The sequence below is a fragment of the Diadema setosum genome, chromosome 5 (genome assembly GCF_964275005.1).
Source record: "Diadema setosum chromosome 5, eeDiaSeto1, whole genome shotgun sequence".
NCBI lineage: Eukaryota > Metazoa > Echinodermata > Echinoidea > Diadematoida > Diadematidae > Diadema > Diadema setosum.
This window is the reverse complement of record NC_092689.1, coordinates 34,362,863-34,387,234: the sequence shown is the minus strand read 5'-3', so window position 1 is coordinate 34,387,234 and position 24,372 is coordinate 34,362,863. Positions and strand designations below refer to the sequence as shown.

The 24,372-nt window shown below is 38.1% G+C and overlaps 1 protein-coding gene across 2 annotated transcripts; it reads right to left on the bottom strand.

The window, feature by feature from the left end:
- Positions 1-476: 476 nt before the first annotated feature.
- LOC140228687 (ubiquitin-conjugating enzyme E2 D2-like) lies at positions 477-22,548 on the bottom strand. Of its 2 annotated transcripts, XM_072308952.1 has the most exons (7): positions 22,419-22,538; positions 21,250-21,386; positions 12,341-12,404; positions 9,769-9,800; positions 7,815-7,892; positions 5,548-5,653; positions 477-4,743 (listed from the first exon to the last, which is right to left on the bottom strand). In XM_072308952.1, coding segments are annotated over exons 3-7 (357 nt in total). In that variant the 5' UTR covers positions 12,342-12,404; positions 21,250-21,386; positions 22,419-22,538; the 3' UTR covers positions 477-4,603. The 2 variants fall into 2 exon arrangements, with proteins under 2 accessions (XP_072165053.1, XP_072165052.1); XM_072308951.1 differs by lacking the exon at positions 21,250-21,386 and having other exon boundaries at positions 22,419-22,548.
- Positions 22,549-24,372: the final 1,824 nt, after the last annotated feature.

Sequence of the window (24,372 nt, the reverse complement as noted above, 5' to 3'; positions counted from 1 at the left end):
TGATTGTAACAAAATTCCGGTTACAGTGAAGAAAGAATTCATGTCCGGACATTATCAGCTCTATATTTTTTACTGCTCATTTGTTCAGTTATAATGAAATTTCGGTATACATGTAACAACAGGAAACTACCAGTCCCAAGGACTTCGATATTATGATAGTCCACTGTCACAGTGAACAAACGAACAACAAAGAACGTATAATTTTGCGGCCTGAAATTTTACTTCGTTACAAGCATGTTCGTTATAACGGGAGTGTACTGTACTGTGTATCATAGCGATGCCAGCCAATTGGCTTTCTATTTCAAATAGTGTCATAGCAGCCTTTCATATTTACTGTACAGGGGATTGAATATTCTATCTCTCCGAAAGTGCAGCTCTCAGTAATGCACGTATGAGAGGATAGAAGTCTATGTCCTGCCACACACCACAGACAGCCAAGGAATGCACAACAGACTCGTATGCAGCATTTTGAGATATTAATGGTACCAAATGCATTTCCTTTATTACAATCTACATATACAGTTGAGGGGGGAGGGGGGACAAACGTCTGTGTAAGTATATATATTTATATGTGTGTGTATGTGTGTGTGTGTGTGTGTACAGTGTGAAGCAAAGATAATGTACAGTAATACTGAAGTAAACGTATCAGACATCGATTGCAGAGACATGGTGCAGATACGAGCAACAACGCATTTGCATTGGCCCTGTATTTGGCATGCCGTGATGTTCTCGAGCATGGTACATGAACTACTTAAAGCAAACCAGGGATAGTAGAATAATATACTCTTGTATGTTTATCCAGTCACAGAAAGGTACATTGTGTCACAGTATAGCGGAACTGATACTCTTGGGTACATCGGATATCGCAGAGCACAACTGAAACTATGCCCCGAGATCAAGGGAAATATGATTGGAAAGGGAGATGATTACACACACAACCTCCTACATGCTGACACTAGCAAATGTGTTGTTTTCATAAACTCGCTGGGTATCGAACTTCGTCTCGGGTCTACACATTCTTTTCATCCATTTGAACAATCCTGCGATTTTAATTATATAATTTTTCTCTTCCACCTCCATTCAGCATGCAAACATAATTTGAGAAGATCAAATTATTAGACCATCATTGTGCTTTTTTTTTTTTTGGATTGATACAGAAAAAGGAGCTATATGATACAAGTTTGACCTACAAAAGTTACAATATTCTTTGCATACATACACAGTGACAACAAAAAACACCGTTCAGTGCATTTTGCCTTTTTGCTGAAGGTAACCCCATTTGAACAAGTGCCACAAAAAGGAACATCCACACCCCCCCCCCCCCCCAAAAAAAAAAAAGAAGACATGTCCACTGCTTTTGATCAATGTATGCATATTCCTGTCATTTACACTTTAACCAAGTGACCAAATACCACAGGAAACCCAACCTGGATCCATTTAGAGAATCAACCTTCTGGCAACCCTAGTAATTATTTCATGACAGCACACTGAAACTAGATTTCATATTTCACCTCAAGTATCATTTCTACGGGGCCAGTGTTGCTCGTTTTGGGTGATATCAATGTGATGTGCTTAATGTGAGATAACGTTAGCATAAAAACTGCAAATGGACCCAAATTAACAATAAGGGGGAAAAAAAAACACAAATGAAAACTTGGGAGTTGATTGTCGTTGCAGTATATGCATGGAGGAGTGATCCAGGGCATTAGTTATGGAATGCATAGAATTACATATATCTGACATCAAGCACACTAAACATATTGGTATTCGTTATTTCATAAGGGGCATGTGATACAGGACCACAAAATATACAATTTTCCAGCAGTTCAGCACTCGAACCGTGTTCAAGTTTTACTTCCGCGTGGCACTCCTAATGTAAGACCTGATGGCGCCCGACTGACAACTTTTGAAGGGGAAACAAAAAATAAACTTGGCCAAATATTTTCTTTGCAAAGCAACAACTGGCTAGGAATATGTATGCTTGAATATTGCTTTCCTACCAAAAGGGAGATAGCAAGACACATTATATGGTCTCTTTCTCTCTCAGAAAAGACAGCAGAAAGGGGAAAAAAAAAAAACAGGGCGACACTTTCTCATATAATTTTAGTGGTAAACAACACTACTACATATATGGCATATGAAATCAAGTTTCTTACACATATCATACAGGAGCATAACGGACAAGATGAAGGACCTGTTAACATATACGTAGATATGAACCACGCACTTCAAATGATAATATGCGAGAAAAGAGAGTATACTGCCATTGTAGTCTAGCGGTCTGCCTTGGGATCCGCGGTAAGGACTAAAGCTAACTCCCTTGCTGATGTCTACACGACAACATTTAAAATGCACTACTGGATTGCAGACCACATTACATGCATCCTGCAAGGACGAACTTTTATCCTCTTTATTACTGTTGTAATTTCAAGATGAAGAGCCAATGTATCGTGAAACAAGAGGAACAAAGATGTTACAATCAATCTTTTATCATTCAAGCTCTACAAATTTCCATGAAGGGAACACTTCAATCTAAACATTTTTTTTTTTAAAGGGGGTCTGCTCCTTGCGATCAGCCCAGGAGCTAAGACTTGGCAGCTCCATAATAGTTATTATCTCAGCTCTGTTTTGCAACATTACATTCCCAAAAGAAAGTACTTCCACTTACACAACAATAAATTGTCTGCAGATGGTACATAACTTTAAACTTAAATCCATTCAACATCACTCTAATCCCTTTTCCCCCCTCAACAACAATCTTCCACATCTACACCTCATGTGCTCGATACTTGACACTTCTTTCCCACACCGGAGTACCCCGTGTGCTCATTTGCTCGACTTTCATGAGCTGGAGAAATTGATGTACATCTTCCACTTTCTTGAACTGGGTTCTAGGACATGTCACATTCACATCACATCATTTTAAATTACACACACTATCTACCTTCAGCTTAGCCATATCGACTGCATTTGGAACACATTCTACGTCATCTACATCTGTTCTGAAGATACCTGGTGAAAGCCAATGAAAAGTTCTAACATCGGGGGCTATGTTAGGGCTTGAAAAAAAAAAAGGAAAGAAAAGAAAGTAGGGTTCAAGCCATTCGAGTTCAGATTGGTTCTTTGATCTACTTGATACACACAGAATATTACACAGACTGACCTTCCCCTTTTATACACACTTCAAAGTAGCATCAACTGGAACTTGTGATACAACAGAATTACAGACACAGCAGCAGAATGTGAGAATTGCTCAATTCAAATTATGTGCAACAGAACGCTTTTGGGTTTTAGTTTTTGTCAATAAAATTCCATCTCCGCAAATTTGCCTCATAGAAGAAACCATACATGGGATGCAGGAATAACATACACACAAAAGAGACTGACACATCATCAGATGCTAACTTGAGCAATTTGCAATTAGATTGGACACGCTTTAACATGGCTAACTCTTTTCTTAAAATAATGTTGCCGGCACCACTCGGTACCAACTGACGATGCTGGCTTAATTGCGCTAAGAGCAGGAGATCATAGTTTCTACTTTAATCAACGAAGCGCAGTAATGGGGCCACATCCCACAGTAAACTATTGTTGACACAAATCGGAAATCCTGAATGTATGCGGAGCCATCCCAAGCAGATCCGAAGTGCAAACGTCCCTGAAATGACCCCAACTACAACTGCCCAAAGGCACTTGGAAGGACCTTGCTTGTATCAAACATGTGACAGTGAGTGTGGCTAGCTATCCCGCCTACCCTACCTCCCCACCCCTTCCCCAATTCCCCCCAAACTCCCGGCTTACGATTACAGATTCCCGTGTATGGTAAATGACACACCTAGTTCATAATTCATCAAGTTTTCCACTCTCCCTACACCTCTATCAAATAGCACAGAATCATTTACACACTCGGTGCTTTGCTTTCCCCATCCACATTCTCCTTTCTATATGTTTGTTTGTTTTGTTTTGTTTCAACATTCTCCAACAGGACATACCGGTGTTGATAGCAAAGATTAATTGGGGCCCCGTGTTTGCTTGTTTTGCTTTAGTTTTTTTTTCACCATCATGGGTTCATCAGCTGCACAGATTTTGCAGGAGACTTTTAGCACAGCCCCGCATCCCTGCCATGACGATGTGCCGACTTCCGGCAGACATCGCTCCTCTTTCTTGCTCCGGTTTCCACCAATGATGCTCCAGCTCAACACACATCGGGGCAATGCGTGGAATAAAACTGGGGTTTATGATATGTACGATCGTGAAGTTCTACACATTCATAAAACCTGTTCACGGAGCACAAACATCGAATGAGGGACACGGCAAATAAGTTCCAATTGTGTTTTTGTTCTATTATTTAACTCCAATTTCATTTTCTTAAATCTAAAATGTTCAAGGGGGATGGGGAGGAGGCAAAATATTATTTTTTTTCTTTCTTTTTTGTTTTGTTTTGTTTTTTTCTTTTGGCTGTTTACATCAAAACGGAAATTACAAACCAAAGGGATATAACGTCCACGTCGGAGATGCAAATCATATGACAGTTTAACTATTATAGGTATAACTTTAGCGTGTCATATTTGAATCCTTGGCAATGACTACCCACACAGCAAGGTCACATCGCAAACTTCTTGGTCCATTCCATAGCCGTTTGCTGGTACTTCACCGGGTCCTTCTTGTATGCAGTCGCGATCTCCGGAACGAGGGGGTCATCCGGGTTCGGGTCATTTAGCAGCGAGCAGATCGATAAAAGTACTGCAGAGAAAAGGGCCAAGATAGTAGAACAAATACTCTGTTAAAACGACAATAGCAACAAACAATATAACGGCGGAAAAAAAAAGGGGTTCAATCTCATACTCACAGGAGTGACATTGAGATGTTACAGCAAAAAAAGCTGCTATGTCAGTAGATGATGTGTAAAGCTATTAGGAGTAACACAAGAAAAAAGAGTGCATGAATGGAGGGCCATTTACTTAACTTTGTGTGAAGTTTGCCATAATCACAATCAAAACCAGCACTATGTGTCACAGGATTACCACTGCAGGTAGCTGGCGGCGGGGTCATGCACGTCGTATCAGTTGCTGCACACTAATTGTTGAGCTAATCATGTGGCAGTCTTATTGTGGCACAAACGTGCAAATTTTCTCTCATACAACAAAATGGCCAATTTTTGCTTCGATATGGTTTCAACATGTTAAACACTGCAAATTCTAGTGACGTTAAAGGACAAATGGATGAAAGGGAAGAAAAAAACAGTGTGCAAAAGGTACATATACCAAAATGTCAACTTCGGTTAATAATCATGTGTAGGTGCGGGTTGACATCCAGAAAGCAGCATTAAAATATATGTGTTTACAATTTAAACAAAAAAAAGTTTGCTTCTTAGCAAAAGTTTTGACTCAACTCTTAATCCATATCAGATATAACACCTTGTCATATATTGTACAAGGTTCTTCAGTTCCAAATAGTGTAAGCAGGGTTCATAAGGGCGACTATATTCCTGCTTGCTGGATTACCAGTTTGTTGGTGTGGGTTTTTTTTCTTCTTCTATCTTTTTACCTTTTGCAATTGTGAGTGCTGGTGACCACTGCGATCTCAGGATATCTAGACAGATGCTGCCATTGCTGTTGATGTTTGGATGGTAGATCTTGGTTGTGAAAGCTACCTGTTTGGGGGGAGAATGATTCAATGATAGGAACACAAAACAAAAATGTTGAGGAGAGACCATGAGACAAAGGAAGCATAAACAATGATTCAGGGCAGACTAAAAGGTCACTGTCAATGGAAGACTACTGCTGGCACAAGGTCACATCGTCTACTTAAGAATCTACATGAGATACATACAGTAACGCTTACTTGTCCTGGTAAGCCTTGTAACCTTGCACGATAAATAATCCACAGCTCTGGAATATTCGCTTCACCCTTCAGCATTTAAAGCGTACCAATACCCTGAGTATTGTCTGCTATATTGTAGAATATACTGGAGACAGGCCCTCTGTAAAATATTAGATTTTTTTTTGTCACTCTGATTTTTAGTTATTGTGATTTAAATGTAAATTTTAAAGAGTATACACAAACAAAAATGACTTGAAATAGACTAGTTGATCACCAGGTTCTTTCAATCCAATGACAGCGCAATCAATTTTGTTTTTTCCAAATAACATCTTGAACGATAATAAGATGCAATGTGTGTGTGTGTGATTAGCTATTCGATCGACATGGAATCTTGATATTATTCATAAAAACGTATGCATATAGCTAGAACGTGCACACATCATTACCGGCACTTACCGAGCAGAGCTTAAATGCGTAGAGCACAAGTGCCAAATTGTTAAAGAGATATGATCTGATTTATCGAAATATGTATACTTTCAGGGGCTATCACAGATGAATAATGGCTGTTTTTTTTTGGTGTATTTAGGCTGTACACAAATCTGATTTCAAGAGTATTGGTATCAACTTCTACACAAGGTAGGATGCAGCAAACTGCAAACTAATGTTAAGAGACTGAATGCAGAATAACATGTAACCATCCATGGACGATATGAAGCATAAAAAACTAGAAAAGCACTCTGACAGCACAGACCTCCGCCCAGCAGCTGCTTTCCACCAATGATCTTGCTCTTCCATAGAGATCAGTGTTTCCATCCACTGAAAAATCACCTGATTTCCCAATATAGAAGCCTTTGTTACGTCAAAAACCCATATCTGCGCGGCGCACCTCGCCCTTAAGCAGAAGCTTACCCCTGGGCGGAAACTAGATCACACACTTTATTGCGCATGAAAACCTAAAAAAATGCGCCGCTTGAACTCCCAAGTTCACTGACCCTACAAGCCAAAATATTGAAAATCCTTCATAAAATCCATAAAAATTTCAGGTTCACTAGCAAAATTTAATCACCTGTTCCTGTGTCATTTTCAACCTTTCCTGCAAGTTTCATCCAAATCCGGGCACAACTTTTTGAGTTATTTTGCACACGGACAAACAAACAAACAAACTAACTAACAAACTGACAAACTAACAAACAAACCAACAGTAACGAAAACATAACCTCCTCCCTTGGCGGAGGTAAAAATGCATTTCTACATGCCCGCAACCTCAAACATGGATTTTCAAGAGGGGAAGCTCGCAGCGGGCTGTTTAGGTGCTAGACGGTTTATCAAGCAATTTATGACAGATTCACTTCCTAGCCAATAAGGGGGGAAACCCATACAGAAGTAGAATATGACAGCAGAATTTTGGTCATATTCACAAGACCCTAGGGACCAATGGCATTACAATTTTGATGGTTACTAGCAGCTTATCATTCTTCTAACATATCTACTTCGACTCATCTTTCCACACACTATACTCTTCTCATATGTCATGACAGCCATTAAAGGTTGTGTTTACCTTTGGGAACAGTGATTTAAAAATGTTCAAGATATCACATTTGATGCCTATGTGTAGGTCTGTTGAATCACAAAACATCCTACCATATGAAATATTCGCAATAAAGCCTAAAAGATAAGGAGATATCAGCATTTTTCTCATTACACCATACCTGTAAATGGTTAAGTCTGGCAACATTCTTATTACAACTACTGTTCACATTTTGTGTATTTAACAATACTTAACATTGATTGTATACGGCTTCACATTTTTACAGTGGTTGTTTGTATCCCAAACTCACATTTTAGAACTGTTTTAAAGCACTAATGCTGGTTTTTTTTTTCATTTGCAAATGGTAAATTATGCCTTTAACATTGAGGATGTGGACAATCAAAATGTCTGGCTGCATCACACTTCACAGGGCATCAAACGCATTGCACTGACAATCTCTCACCTTGGGTGGTTTGAATGGGTAGTCTGTTGGAAAGTGGATTGTGAGGAAAAATACACCATTTTGGTATGGACTGTCTCTCTGTGGAGGAAAACAAAATGAAAATAAAGATTAGCTTACAATCCCGAAAACAGACAAACATATTAACAAGTGCTCTAGGAATATCATATAACATTCATATGAGCTTCAAAATAGATTTGACTCTGACTTGGAATCTTAAACTGATATCCCTTACAGTTTACAGTATGCCATTTGCAAAACTGAAACTTCATCTTCTTGGACCCTATGAACAATTACATAGATAGCTATGCGAATACCATGTCAGTGCACTATCTATTCATGAATTCCTTGAGTCATTATGTATGCATGTCCAACATGTGTGTACATGTTTCTATGTATGCAGAGGTTGACACCAACTTTTTTCTCTGGTTACCAGTTTGGGCCATGAAAATCTTTAGATCTGAATTTTTAGTGGTCCGAAGAAATGAAGAGGCTAGAATTAAACTGAAACATAATATCAGGCAACCAAGAGACAGCTTTTGGGGAATTTAGTGGTCCAACATCAATCTCAAGTGGCCTAAGTCCCTTGGTAATGTATGTATCTATGTATATACATGTATGTATGTACACATGTATGCATTTTTCACTCATTAATTTATTCATTCACATACAATTTATTCATCATCAATGTTTATTGATCTTGTGGGAATAATTGAAAGTTCTTGTATTTCAGCTCAACAAAAGCATCAAAGGAAAGACAAGAGGCTAGTATACTAGCTCATCTAAGCCACTTCCTCACCTGCTGTGTGTTAGCATAACATACTCCAGTGTCGGGGCTACAGTGTTTAGCATGCCCATTGTGCATGAATGCCTGCTACATAGATTGCCCAAATGATTGCAGTACCTTATGAAAACTGGGTGCTACTGTGGCAACATTTGGCCCGAGGCTTAGCCTCACATTTAGTTTGGCTTGAATCAATTGTGACAAAGAAAGAAAGAAAGGAAAAAAAAAAAAAAAAGATTGTGGGGGCACCCAATTCTAAGACTAAACACAGACTCTCCGAAGGGAATCTACTAATTATTGAAATAAGCTGTGTGTTTAGTACATTCTTGTTTACTTGGCACATTCTTTCTTGTCTGATCAAATAAATTCCTGATATCATACCACTGAAAGTCATGCATGTTTCTTTTCCTCATATAAAACATCACACTTGTGTAGTTGAGTGTTTGTTAATGGTCAAAATATTGTTTGTATAAGTTTGCAAATGTTTCTACATGTTCACTTGTTTCTTGTGAACTGCAATGATTGTATTATCAAAGCGATATGTGAATTATCTATATAAACTTAACTTTAAACAGACATTGAAAGTCCTTGCTAAAAGGCATGTATGCAAAATTGTATGCAGAGTTAGCCTCCAGTACAAGTTATGTGAGGGTTAGGCTTTCTCCCTAACGCAACCAGAAACTAGCGCAAAAATAAAAGCCTGTGAATATTTTTGCTTGCCATATGTTCCTGTGCATGACGTCTTGATTCCGCGGAATTAAAAACATGCGAAACTCTTCTGACCTGGCCAAGTGCGAAAAATTAGTCGCGCGAAAATATCCACTTTTACAGTATTTTAAATGCAAAGTTTGACTGAGAGTCTGGCAAGGAGTCTATGGGGGCGGTGGGGGGGTTGACGTCTTTTATGAAAATCGGAATGTCAGTGACACAGTACACACTCATCATCACTGCTGTAGACCATGACAAGCATCAGGCAAGATCATCCCTTTGTTTACAATGTTACACATGCTGTGGCTGTTCGTGAGCCTAATCTCTGTGTGTCATGCCATACGAGATATTCTACATTTACCTCATCACACACTATCTATCACTCTATAACTCTATGGTATCTAGCCAAAGTGCTCACATGTGAAACACTTCCTATGTAATTTTTAATTTAAGTTTGATACTTACTGGACCCATTATTGTGGCTTGCCAATGGTACACTGCAAAAGAAAAAGAAAGAAAAAAACAAGATGGAAAGGTAAAGTGTGAAAAACCACAGGAATATGGAAGACAGCTGGAGAATGCCTCGTATATTTAGAACCCACTTTTAAGTGGGATTTGATAGAGCTGCTTGCTTTATTACACCATCACATCATACATAACCCAGCTGCCTTGAGAGCAATACAGTCAATACAGTCAATGACAAACCACTCAACTGAAAATCTGAAAGCTCACCAACTGGTATGGTATCTGATTAATGGGCATATCATAAATGCATAATACTGACTGAAAATTCATTTTCCACATGAAGTCTTCCATGCATTTGATGGAGATGTTAACCTTTTCAAGGTTTGGCCGAATAAATTGGAAAAAAAAAAAAAAAACCCAACACATGCTTTTACTAGACAGAAGATGAATTATGTTTAATGTTCCACCAAGACAGCAAAACTCCTACCCTCCCATTCAAAGAAACATATTTGGTTGTGTAACTCCTGCAAGTCACAATAGCTGTTGAATGAAATGAATATGGGTAATTCCCTTTCAAAGAAACACATTTGGTTGTAAAATTCCTGCTGGTCACAATAGCTGCTAGATATGAAATGAATATGGGTAATTCCCTTTCATCTTCAATGCACAACCACACACAAGCAAAATCAGTCAAGGTTTCCAAAGACATGATACCATGTTATTCAAAACAAGAGTAGAACTGAAAGCCATCACATGGATACCTAATACATGTATACCTTGCAGCAAGCTGCACTTAACTTCCTCACATGCCTTCCTTTATGAGTCACAATTTCCACTAGCTTAGGTCAAAGTGCATCCCTGTCCATTATGTTGTTTTGTTTATAATGGATAATTCTCTCCACTAAAAGAAAAGAAAGAAAGAATATTTAAGTGTTCACTATAATGATCCCTGTCGGTGCCATCAGCAACCAGTTTATAAATGTACATCTGTACAATGAGTGACTTCAAGTTCGGCGCTAGTGCTGCCGCAAGTTTTATCTCCCAAATAACTGCATCAAATTGAGCTCCAACATCCACGGTCAGATTAACACAAGCAACATCGTTCAAGATAATTGATCCCCAACACTGGTGCTTCACATTACTGTGAAGTCCCAAGGGAATCGCATGACAAAAAACGTGATGGCGCTCATTTCGAGTTAAATATGAAAATATGTGGTCGTGACTGCTCAGTTTTGGACATAATGGGGAAGACATTTCAAAATGCCACAAATTTCATCCCTCCTCCAAAATTGCTCCCAGGCTCAGATTTATGTGGCAATGTCTAGAGTGTTCATGTAAGTTTCACAGGCAACCACTGCATTAACAGACTATGCACGTACTTGGTATCAATGGGGACGTGTATCCAAGGACATGAATTTGGGTCTCGCATTATATACACGCAGCAATGCTAATACCTACTCTGAACTTATCATTTGTAATATGGCACACTTGATAATCCCTAGGGACTAGTGTTAGCCCATTTGGGGGGGGGGGGGATGCTTAAATTGCCAAGAAGAATAGTGGTGCTACGTTCAGCTGCACCATTCACCACTAGGTCCAACAGAAGCTACCGAAACTACCAGTATAGGTATGTATCATACTTTTTGAGGTCAACCTGCTAACACCCACTGATTTCAAATTCGAGTTAATTGCTGGTGCTTCAGCCGCGATAGCACTAACACCAGCATTAGCACCAAACTTGAAGTCACCCGGTGTGAATGACGTTTTGCAAGTGGTGGGTCTGAGAGCATCAAATCTAGAACTGTCTAGAAATTTAGCAAGAGTGCACAAACTTTGAGAGAGTTGGGTACATTTGAACCACAGAAAATTCTCACTTCTCTCCATCTCTGGAGAAAAGTCTCTGCACTCTTGAACCGGACACAAAAGTTTGCTTGATAGTCTAACAGAAAGTGACATTTGAGGAGACAAACTCATCATTCAGTTTCTGACTCACAAAAGTTTTCAGACAGACCTAAACTGCTTAATAGCTTTGTTTCAACTGTCCCCACCTACACAAAACCACATTATGTACAATGTCATTCCCAAAAACTAAACCTCAAAACCTGGCTATTGACATTCCAAGTTGGGGGAGGGGGGTAATAATGACAGTACGCTTTTGTCATTCTTCAACTGAACTGAAGCCCTCACTTTGTGCAGACAAAAAAGAATGGAGTACATGGAATAGCTACCTATTCCATAGTGCACATTAGTAACATAAGCAATAAAATAACAGGCATATACTGTAGAATTAGAATAATGAAATAGCAATACAGAAGGTACTTATAAAATGATTATAATATAATTTGTACCCCTGCTTTAACTTTATGTAAACTGACACAACATCAAATGTATTGTTTTTGACAGTGCCGGTTATATGTCATGTAAATGCTGATTAACTTATTGTCTTGCACAACGAAACCTGTGCTGAATAGAAAGTACTCCACATCATAAGCATGACATATCATACAATACCAAACAAATGGGAAATGCTCTATAATGCACTGGGCTTTCCCATAGCTTCGCCAATACTCACTGTCATCACCAACTGGACCTGCTGAACAGTTTTGTGGGGGATCATTTTTTAAGTCTTTGTATTCCTGTTAGAAGCAGAAAAAAAGAAAGATGAAAAGACATGTACAAATCATAAGCATTATAAACATTAACATACAATCCCAGTAAATTTACTTTGTGATCAGTGTCTTTATGTGTTGTTTTTTTTTTTTCTTCAAAGAAACACATAAGGACATATTAAACATATTGGCATGCACACTTCTCTAGGTGAACTACTGTAAATGCAAGACTACAAGAGTTGGGGTGATAAGTGGGTAATATCCAATATTCATTATACTTGGACAACATGCACTGTATGAAAGAACTCCTATCACTCATCACTCAGCATAACATTAAAATGGGGCAAAATACTTTAAGAATAGTTTTCAATCTCCAGAGGACCGTACACTAGCATTAAACACAGTCACACTATTTAAAGGACACGTTACTTAAAGGGATGGTATAGTTCCAGATGGGAGACTTCAGCTTTCTAAGTTTTTTGAAGATTATTAATATTTTATTATTATTATTTTTTTTTTTTGGCTAATAAGGAACTTCTTATTATATATGAAAGAGCTGATAAATGTAAGGGGAATTCAATGCTTATTTGATAAATATTGGTTTCGAAACGGCTCAGATATCCAAAACAAAGCAATCATAATAAAAGGTGGGACCCACCTTTTACTGAGATTTTTTTTTTTTTTTAACTTTGCTCTTGGATATCTCAGCCATTTCAAAACTGATTTTCATCAGATAAACTTTGAATTCCTCTTTGAATTGTATGCTCTTTCATATTTCATAAGTGTTTTTATAATTATCTCACAAAAAGTTAAAGGCATAATTTACCATTTGCAGATGAAACAAAAAAAAATCATCATTAGTGCTTTAAATAGCTCTAAAATGTTAGTTAGGGACAGAAACAACCACAGTAAAAATTTGAATCCATATAATCGATGTTAAGTATTGTTAAATACACAAAATATGAACAATAGCTATAATAAGAATGCTTCCAGATTAAACCGTCTACAGCTATGGTTTATTGAGAATAGATAAATACTGATATCTCCTTATATTTTCTTAAAGGCTTTTTTTTGTGAAAATGTTGTATGGTAGGATGTTTTGTGATACAACGGACCTACACATGTGCATTTAATGTGATATCTTGAACATTTTTAAAATCACTGCTCCCAAAGGTAAACTGGACCTTTAAAGGCTGATTCTCCATGTCAACCAAAACTATACAATCCCTTTAACCCATTGAGGACGGTTTGATTTTGCTACAACACACATTTTCCATAGACACTTGTCGGAGTATACTCGGGACTCATCATCAACGGGTTAGTATACATTAGATGAAAGGAGTGAATGCAGCAACATCAGTAGCACACGTCAGTGAAAGTTTGACGAAAATCTGACAATATGTTCAAAAGTTTCGAATTTTCAAAGTCTCTGCGCAGGCACTGGTGGGTGAGAAGACTACTACAGTTTTATGATGTCACATGTGTAGAACAATATATACAGAAATATAAAGAGAATTCCACGAAATTTTACATTAAAAAAAAAAATAGTACACATTTCCTTGACTTGTTACTGACATATATGTTACTAGGATAATATTCTTCCCCCTGCCTTCTGAAGGGGGCAAGTCAAGCCTTGTACTATGCAAGAAAAGTGAAAATACATTGAATTTTCCTTATAAATAATATCTTTATATCGTTCTACGCATATGATATCACAAGCTGTTGTACTAGTCATGTCATCCAGCAATGGTGGCACTGAAACTTCAAAAATTCATAACTTTTGAACAAGTTGTCCGATTTTTCTCAAACTTTCAAGGATGCTTTCTTAATATTGCTGCACTCTCTTATTGTATTTTGAGGTGAACTTGCCCTTTATGGTGAACTAAATATATGACTGAAACAAACAGTACTCAGTAATAAGGGAGTCATTGCCAATTCCACATACATTGTACATTCAACTTCAAGAACACACACATAATTGACTTTTTAATGCTTAATATTCACAACTTCAAAAAAAAAAAATATAGATACAATACAAATGGAAAAGTCCAAATCTCCATTAATAGGAGAAAAATCACTTCAACAACTAGACTCGGAATTTGTCAAGACTGACAAATTAGGTGATCCGATTTTTTTTTTAAATCAATGATTCGAGTTTTCACCTGAGATTAGGGACATTGGTCGTGTGATGTTTGGATTCTCATTTTGAAAAGGGAGTCAGACCTGCCGTCTTGGGTACCGAATTCCGTATACACTATCAAAGATGCAGAATGAAGTATATTTGACCTTTGACCCCACTTTGCACCCCCAAGATGGCATTTGAGCAAAAAGTGGTTATTTTGTGAAATGATTCTTGTAACATGGTCTTTGCGTGCGCAAAATATGGGAAAGATAAGACATGTATTCACCAAGATACAGGATGAAACATTTATGACCTTTGATCCTAATTTACATACCCAAGATGGTGTCTGATCAAGTAGTTGTTATTTTATGAAATAATGTACGTAACATTAACTAAACATGTGCAAAATATTGGGTTGATAGGGGCTATTTTTCTTGAGTTATTGCAAAGAAAATTGGAAAAAGAAAGAAATATGAAAATACATCGAAGATAACCCTTAATTTCAACCACGTTTTTGGACGTGATCCCGACACCATATGAAAAACAAAGGGAACACGTACGATAGCGCAAAGTCTCAGCTACAACATATTAAAATCTGGGAGAAATTCACCGAAGGGTAAGTGAGCTAGTGCTCGAAAAAGACAATCATGTCAATTTTCACATCTAGAAAAATTCCCTCCCATAGAGATAACACGTCATAACGAAGATAAAGAAAGAAGTACATTATGACCTTTGACCCCGATCTGCACAGATAAGATAGCATCTGAGCAAAAAGTGGTTATTTTGTGAAATGATCCTTGTAACACGGTCTTTACGTGTGCAAAATATGGGGAAGATAGAACATGTATTCACCAAGATACAGGATGAAAAATTTATGACCTTTGACCCTAATTTACATACCCAAGATGGCGTCTGATGAAGTAGTTGTTATTTTATGAAATAATGTACGTGACATGAACTAAACTTGTGCAAAATATGGTGGTGATAGAGTATGTTTTTCTTGAGTTATTGCAAAGAAAGTTTGAAAAAGAAAGAAATATGAAAATACATCGAAGATAGGCTTTGATTTCAACCAAGTTTTTGGACGTGATCCCGGGACCGTATGAAAAATTGAAGGACACACTTACGATAGCCCAAAGTCTCAGCTACAACATATTAAAATCTTAGAGAAATTCACCGAAGCATAAGTGAGCTAGTGCTCGATAAAAATAGTCATGTCAATTTTCATTTCCATAAAAATTGCACTCCCATAGAGATTACACGTAAACTGGTAAAATTTGACATTGTTACTTTTAATCCCTTTTTACGAGGTGATGCCGTCATCCAATCAAAATGTTGTTATTATATGACTGAAAGAACATTTAATAAGCTACAACATATTGAAATTTGGACGAAAATCAACAAAAGAATAAGTGTGATACGCTTGAGTGAACTTAAAATTTGATGACTTCATTTTGAAAATTTACTTTTTTTACTTTATTAAGAAATTTGATATCTTTTAATCGTTTTTCCAGGATCGCCAACCCATGAAATGACATGTACAACTCATCAGCTTTCAGAATATGTAAAGAAAATGGGTGGTCACCGTCCATCCTGATGAGTAAAATCGGATTCAAAATTGGCTGTTTTTTGGCATTGTTGGACTGTATATCGCCATTGACGCGCGCGCGGAATTTCAACTTTGACGGGCCCGTGTGACGTCATATTGAGTCGGATTGACTTGAAACTTGGTAGAAATATTCCTTGACATTTCAGACATCCGATAAGTATGAAAAAACGGGAAATTTCTATTGCGTATGAGCTGTGCGTGCGTATATGCGTGCGCGCGTACGCGTCCGTCCATTTTTTTCAATTTTTCAAAAAATGCTCCAAATGGTCTGAAACGTGTGCAAAAAAAAATTTGAGCTCGATTTGAGCATACAAATATTTCAACGCGCGCGTACGCGCGCGTTTTAAAAGAAAATATGAATTTTGAGAATATGAGTAGAATCCGCATAACTTGAAATATATGTGACGTAAATTTCATTGAAAAATTCCATTCCATTAATGAGATATGAATGAGAATGTGTTTTCATATAATGACGTCATAGTGACGTCACGGTCGACTGATCACTATGATTTTATAAAATTTGTCGTCTTTGGGACATGATACATATATGGTATGAGTTTGAAGTTGATACTCTGAGTACTTTCTGAGTACGTAGATACACAACTTTTGTCCAGAAATAAAGAAAGAAGAAGAAGAAGAACAAAGAATCCGTACAGATACAGAAGGTGATCCGAGAGGATACTCGGATCACCTAACTAGAGAAGCACTATAAAGAGCGTAGCCCTCTGCCAAGCAGCTCATTTCCACCACTGATTTTTGTTCTTCCATAGGAAAAAAAAAAATGTGCAGCTTGAACTCCAAAGTTCACTGACCCTACCTGCCAAAATATAGAAAATCCTTCATAAAATTCATAAAAATGCCCGGATCACTACCAAAATTTAATCATCTGTTCCTTGTGTCATTCTCTGCCTTTCCTACAGAGTTTCATCCAAATTTATTCATAACTTTTCAAGTAATTTTGCACACAGACAAACAAATAAACAATCAAACCAACAAAAAAACAAAAACAAAAAGGCAATGAAAACATCGCCTCCTTCCTTGGTGGAGGAAATGATCAGCTTATAATAGTTTCTGTGTTTTTTCCTTTATGTCCAGAGCTCTGACATTATATGCCCATAATGGGGCTTGTATAAGACACCAGCTATATTGAATCAAAGTACAATGGTACTCCATAATTACCTGTATGGCAAGATCTCACACACAGAAACACAGACACATACACACACACACACACACACACACATTATGTAACTGTGAAAGCAAACATGCATGCTACACAGAATCTTTTTCATAATATTCCTACCACTTGATCATTGTTTCATTGGGTTTCGTTATCCCATCGAGGATGGACTGATTTTGCTATAACATGCATTTCCCATCGACACCTACCCGAGTATAATCAGGACTAGTCTTCAACGGGTTAAAACGCCATCAAAACACTAAATGATAATCGCTAAGCTGTATCTTGAGCCAATGAAATGTAACTAATAGAGTTGAAGTAGATCCATTGATTTCATGGAATACTGCATGCCACACTTCAGATGCATGTAAGTCTACTATGACCATTAAAAGTGTACCCTTCCACAGCTCTTTGAGCTTGGTTACCTATACTTATATGTGTGTGGGGGGGGGGATTTTTGGAATCCCATGAATTTGTGATATTCTGGATAAACTGCTGAAAAAAAAAAAAAAATGTCCCAGCAGAGAAGCATGATCTCAACCAAAAGCAGTGACATTCTGAATGGAACAGCCTGGAAGCTAAAAGAATAAAAAAGGCCAAGTCAGTCACTATGGATCTGTCATCTTCCCTGTTTTTGCTGGGACTGTGCCATCCATTACATCATTTCCTTACAAAAAAAAAAAAAGCAATCTTCATGATTGCAACTGATCAACAAATTGCCCTACATTGACATAAATAAACACTGATTAGCCAGTGTTAAAGAGCCATGATTAATATATATATATATATATATATATATATATCATGGGCATAATGGGCATGCACCCAACGAGTGCGCATGCACAAGATTTTTTTTTTTTATTTTAATCATGGTTACTGAATAATTTGTATTTACAGGGATGTGGGCAATTTGTCAATAAGTTGCAATAGAAAAACAACTTGACGCAACTGACAATCATTCATTTGACTCTACACGAATCCCTTCAAACTACAGTGTATGTATAGCAAACATGTTCTTCTACAATCACTGGGATAGGAGACATGCTGTAGGGGGTAGGAGACATGATGTAGACCCTACTTTCATTTTCTTTCTTACTACATCTATGCAAAATTCAAACATATAATCCAAGATGGGTACGCCATTTTGCCAAGCCTCCAGGGAACCATATTGCATGATTCATACAGGCGTACTTGCATCATTTTTCTTCTTAGTCTTAATTATGCTTACACTGGCACTGGCTTGTTGCTATTGGTAACTGCTTCTGCCCAAACAACCTGTGGATTGAATCACTATCAGAAGCAATCCAATTTATTCCTTGCACTCAGTTACAGTTTTTCCCCCTTTTTCGATCATTAAATGTGAAAGGCTATCGGAGAAGCCAACATAATGTGGCCCTGTAAAAGTTGGCATCTGATACTTCACCTTCTATGACATCCGATTAATGCGTGTGCAACTTTCATGCCCTCGAATACAGCATCTGTAGCAAAATAGACAACTTCCCCTATTCTGTGTTCTCGAGTTTTCCACAAAAAACAGCTGTTGGTTGCATTGCAAATAAATTGACAAACAGGAGACAAGGAAAGAAGATCTTTATTTTGAGAGGATAACATCTACAATATGTATTTATTTACTGACCAAATTCGAGTATTATCATGGGTATCATTTGGGCACAGTACAACCAAGATTTACAAAAGATAAAAGAGGAGTTATTGCTTCCTGTAGCAGGGTGCGACATAATTTTTTTATTTTCCACTTGCCTGGTTGGGCAAGCAGATTTTCATATTGTTGCAAAACACTTGGCTGAACATGAATTTTACGTGCCCCCCCCCCAAAAAAAAAAAAATACAAGAAAATGGTGCAGAAAATCACTTGTAAGTCAAGGGCTTGGTATAACACACTCATTTGAATAAACAGCACACGTTGATTCACACACTTAAACACATTGGCGTAACAAACTTGGTTCGATCGAGTGTTAGACCCCGTTTACAGTGCGGGGCTGGGCTGAGCTGCGGCCGAGCCCAGCCTCAATTGCGGGGCCGAGCCCCGCAATTTTGTCCGTTTACACTGCCGGGCTCGGCCGCCCTTTTAATGCAAACCTTTCAATATTTTGTCGTAGTGGCGCTCTGCTTGTAAACAAACGCAATTTGGTATAGTCTGGTTTTCAGACCCCTTGCCAACTGGATTCCGTGGTGACAAAGTCGCCATTCGGGCAAAGGCCTTTGCTGAAGGAAAAATCCTTTGCAGGACAAAACCATCTTAAACTTTACTAGTTTTCGACGTTGAGGGGGTTAATATCCTGAATAGCGAAATAGTACGGGCAGAGGGTCTGGAAGCCAGACTAAAATTGGCTGCGCATTTGGCCCAGTTTGCGTTTACACTGAGAAAAGGCCGGGCTCGGCCGCGGCCGAGACCACCTCAAGACCGTGGCTAAATGCGCGGTCAATTTTGGCCCCGCATTTGGCCTTTTGCGCGTTTACACTGAAATGAAGGCGGACTTGGCCGCGGCAAACGGGGTCTTGGTGTTGCATAGCACTGGGGCTTCTTCTTCATGTAAATGTTGAAAAGTTGCTTTAATTAAATTAAAGTGTGTTACATCACTAATCAGTCATCTTTGGATTTCTGTATAATTGACTTCATGGGCTTGAAGGGGGAAAGTTCAAAAAAAAAAAAAAATGGGGCTTCAGAACTTTTTCCTTGCCCAATGCGGGCAAGCATTTTTTCTCATTGTTCCAAAACACATGCCTGACTTTGATTTTCACTTGCCCCAGGCAAACGGGCAAGTACTCACTGTAAAATGTGATATTTTCACGCATCTAATTTTTAGCGTTTGGCTGTGTAAGAAGAGTTTTGCATGTTTTTAATTCCATGGAACCAAGACATCAAGTACTGGAACATATGGCACGCAAAAATTATTCACATGCTTTTATTTTCACTCTAGCTTCTGGTTGCGCAGAATGCATGAAAATTTCCATTATTAATATTATAGTATCATGTAGCACCTTGCCTAATTTTGTATAGCGCAGGTGAGGAAGAATATCAGAAAATAAAACAGGGTGCTACATAAGCACTTGCCCAATTTGGGCAAGTATTTTTGAACATTGAGAACAAATGTTTGCCTGAATTGGGCAAGCAAAAAGTTTTGAAGCCACCTTCTTTTTCACTTATTCCCCTAACAAACAAAGTCAGCCATACAGAAGCCCAAAGATAATGGCTGTTTAGTGATGCAACACACTTTATATTTCACTTCAGCAACTTTCCAACATTTAAATGAAGAAGCCCCAATGCAACATCAACACTTGATCGGACCAAGTTTGTATTTAAGCGTGCGGATCAATGTGTGCTGTTTATTCAAATGATAGTGTTTTATTAAGCCCTTGACTTAGACATGATTTTCTATACTGTTCTTCTTGGGCAAGTAAAATCAATGTTCGGGCGAGTGTTTTGCAGCAAATTTGAAAATCTGCCTGCCCGACTGGGCAAGTGGTAAGATAAAGTTATGTAGCACCCTGATAAAATATTGGCTGGTCTTGAGAGGGACAGCCGAGTTGGCCCAGAGTGAAACCTTGACCACATTACAAACATTGGCAGATGGGTAACACGTAGACTCAAAGGGAAGTTTTACTTGTAGTGTCCCCCAAATCTAAAAGGGCCAACCCAAGTCAAGACCAGCTTTTCACATGAGAAAATTTCAAGAAAAATATTATCCCTTGATGTTTGAAAGGCTCTTTTGATGCGATAAAACTTGTGAAGGTGAACACTATTTTTTGTTTTTTGTTTCACAGCTCTTTGACTGTTTGACTGGATTTCATATAAGATCACCTCAATAAAATAAAGCACTACATGAAAAAGACAGTGGTTTCCCTCCTATTATCATTTTATCCAATTTATTGTTTAGTAATGTTGACCTTGAGGTGCAGCTACCCCCCCCCAAAAAAAAAAAAATAACCGGAATATTCATACACTTTGTACATTGCAGCCTCGTTAATAATATCCTGCAGTCGAGTCTGTACACTGATCATGCAGATGATCTGGGTTTTCCACTGTGTAGGATTTCTGATCATGAATAGCATCGTTCAAAGCTCCATTGGACATCAGTCCTGTCAAATAATATGACGGTACATTTACGCCTGTGTGACATTTATACATATCCACTCCAACATCAACATCAGCATGCAGCAAATGACTAATATATTGTAACAATCAACTACTGTACGAGCTGAAATTTTCGCGTTGGTTTTATTTTCGCAAATTTCACGAATCGCCTTTGAACCGCGAAAATAACAACGTGCGAACAGATAAGCACAGTTAGACCTCGCAACCTCAAAATTAACAACACGTGAAAATGTTCTCCTAGTAGCAATTCGCGAAAATTTCTGTACGCGAAAATTTCAGTTCGTACAGTACACTCCCTGTGCTGTGTGTATAGTGTAGCAAGATCATGAACACATCTGTAAAGTTTATTAGAAAAAGTAGGATTTTGTTTCCCTTTTTGTAAACTGATCACTTGCTGATATTCTTTTTTCTTTAAACATAGCGCTTTCTTGGTGTAGTTTATATACTAGTACAAGTGATAGAAGGCATGTTCTGCAAGACCATAGAAATTTCAAATAGTCATGTAATAGATGTCTACTCTCTTCATACAGAATCAGTTCAAAATGAATGGAATTGGAATGACACAGCATGTCTCTCTGACTCAACTCTGTGTAACATCATGGTCCAATCTGCAGTTTGAGTTGGTCTTATCATACTAATCACTAATTGAACATGCAGATCATCAGATAAAAATATCTAGTTATTGACTGTAACAATCATAAACATTATTCCATCTTTGCATTATCTGCGCTTTTTTGGAGCTTCCCTGACGACTATCTCCCACTTTGTCGTCATTACCCTTCAACAGCGCACACTATACATCTTGTGATTTTCACAATAGCACCCAACATCATTCAGCAGCCAGTCTGTAAGCTGTGCCACCTACCATTGCATTGCATGGCTTATGGTCTACTGCGCAACACATACCGTCCACTTCCCCACGGAACAAGACCACGTTATGCCCCAAAATATGGGGGTAAAAGTCACTTTCAAATCAAAATTAGAGGCATACGGCAGTTAAATTAAATTTTTCTTACCTTTGCTATTCTTTTTAACGCCATATTTGTGAGATTTGTGTTTGTAAGGAGTTGGAAATGTGGATTTTCCTCACACTTTCTGGGCCTAGAGCCAGTGACAATCGTATCTTCGTCAAAAACTTACTTCATGTATAAAAAGCGTGCACATTAATCTCTCATAGACACAACGTACAACCAGTGGGGAAAACCGCGCGCGTAGGCATTGCATTGACGAACGCGCCTACGTACCGTTCAGGACACGTACGTAAATCGCGAGTGTGCGCACTTCACAGCCATGCATACTGATACGGCTACTAGTACTTCGTGAATGTAGGTGCAGCAGCTCTACGTAACAATAGTCCCTCATTTTTATACAGCCTCACCGAGGAGGGTGTAGAGATCACAGAACTGTGTAAGAGTTCTGTGGTAGAGATCCGTGACTACACCATCCACAGCTCTATGTTTGACACCCAAGGAAACTTAATCGTAGATGGCGCTATTGATAAATATCACTAATTAGGTCGCGGGATGACATCATCACATCCTTGTGGAACTGCCCCCCTCCCCCGTCGTAGGTATACCTACACAAACAGTACCGGTATAATTCCATGACACTGAGATCATTGCAAGGATTGGCGTTTAACACAATTTTTGTTTATTCAGGGAGATCTCGGAAAGCATAATCAATACATTCATAAAGGCACTGTTAATAAATAAATATAAGGGATCGCTTCAACAGTGTATCAGGCCGAGGATACTTTTTTAAGATATCCATAAGGAATGAAATGGCACTTTTCGAATCTATTGTAATACGTGTATCTTCTATACGAAATTGTTAGTTTATTTTGTCTATTCATGTGTGAAAACCTTGTTAGATGTTTGTTTTGTTTTTGGTGTTTGCGTTGGTGGTATTCAGTCCTTTGTTTTCTTTACCAAGTTGGGATAGAATTAAAATCAGAATGACATAGATATTCTCTAAGCTGTTTGGCTGACAATAAAACATCGACATCCTGCACTGTTCTGCAAAAGACGGCAGCTATTGGTAAGGGCCTACACCTAGGAGAAAGAAACATTTCCAATGTTTTTAAGTTTACAATCATGTTTGAAATATAAGATGCTTCCGACAAGAAAAAACAAACAAACAAAACAAAACAAAAACAGTCAAATGAGCTGTCAAAAGCAGAATTAAGATTTACAAATTTATTCTAATGTTACTGATTCTATCATATTTTTTTAAGGTTACCAACTCCTCGTTTCGTCCGTCAATATGACGATGCGTTGTTGTCAGGGAGAGCTAATGTATTTTCCTGATACATTTTCGATCTCAAATACATTGGTAAGTCAAATCCTTCGTTGAAAGCTCTCCGAATCTAGTTATATCATACTTGAGAGGATGTAAAAATGTGCGGGTCACCACAAGTGTATTAGATAGTCGGGAGTCGAATACCATCAGTCAAAATAACATCTTAAAGAAGGTAGAGTAAAATGACATGTGCTGTATTGTCTCTCTGTGGACATATTCTTTCACATATCTCGACCCAATATTGCGGTGACGGTATCCGGTCCATTACGTGGTGATCATTACCAGCTATGCGACATGAAAATAGAATCTCGGAAGTAACAGTATAATCATCTTGTGTTTGTGGACCCGGTGATCTATTTTGTTGAATTAATTATAAGTTAGTACAATACAAGTTTCTATGGCAAATTAGTTATAAGTTAGTGCAATACAAGTTTCAATGGCAGATTACTAAGATAGGCCTAAGTATATACAATACAATAATATTTTTCTGAAAGAAACCTTTACCTCTCTGAATAATATCTTTCTTTCATCTAATATGCCTTGTCCGCCTTGGACTATATATACTTAACATAACAATGTCAAAATTTCGGAGCTTGGGTATTTGTTCCATGTTCATCGTGTCACTGCCCGGAAAGCAGTATAGATGACAGGTTCGAGTCCCACTGACTCTGA

Coding starts and splice junctions, on each gene's coding strand:
- LOC140228687 (XM_072308951.1), bottom strand. CDS start 22,442: ATGGCGTTAAAAAGAATAGCAAAG. Junction 9,801..12,340: donor AGGTCCAGTTGGTGATGACA/GTGAGTATTGGC, acceptor TTTCTTTTGCAG/TGTACCATTGGCAAGCCACA. Junction 7,893..9,768: donor AAGCCACAATAATGGGTCCA/GTAAGTATCAAA, acceptor TTTCCTCCACAG/AGAGACAGTCCATACCAAAA.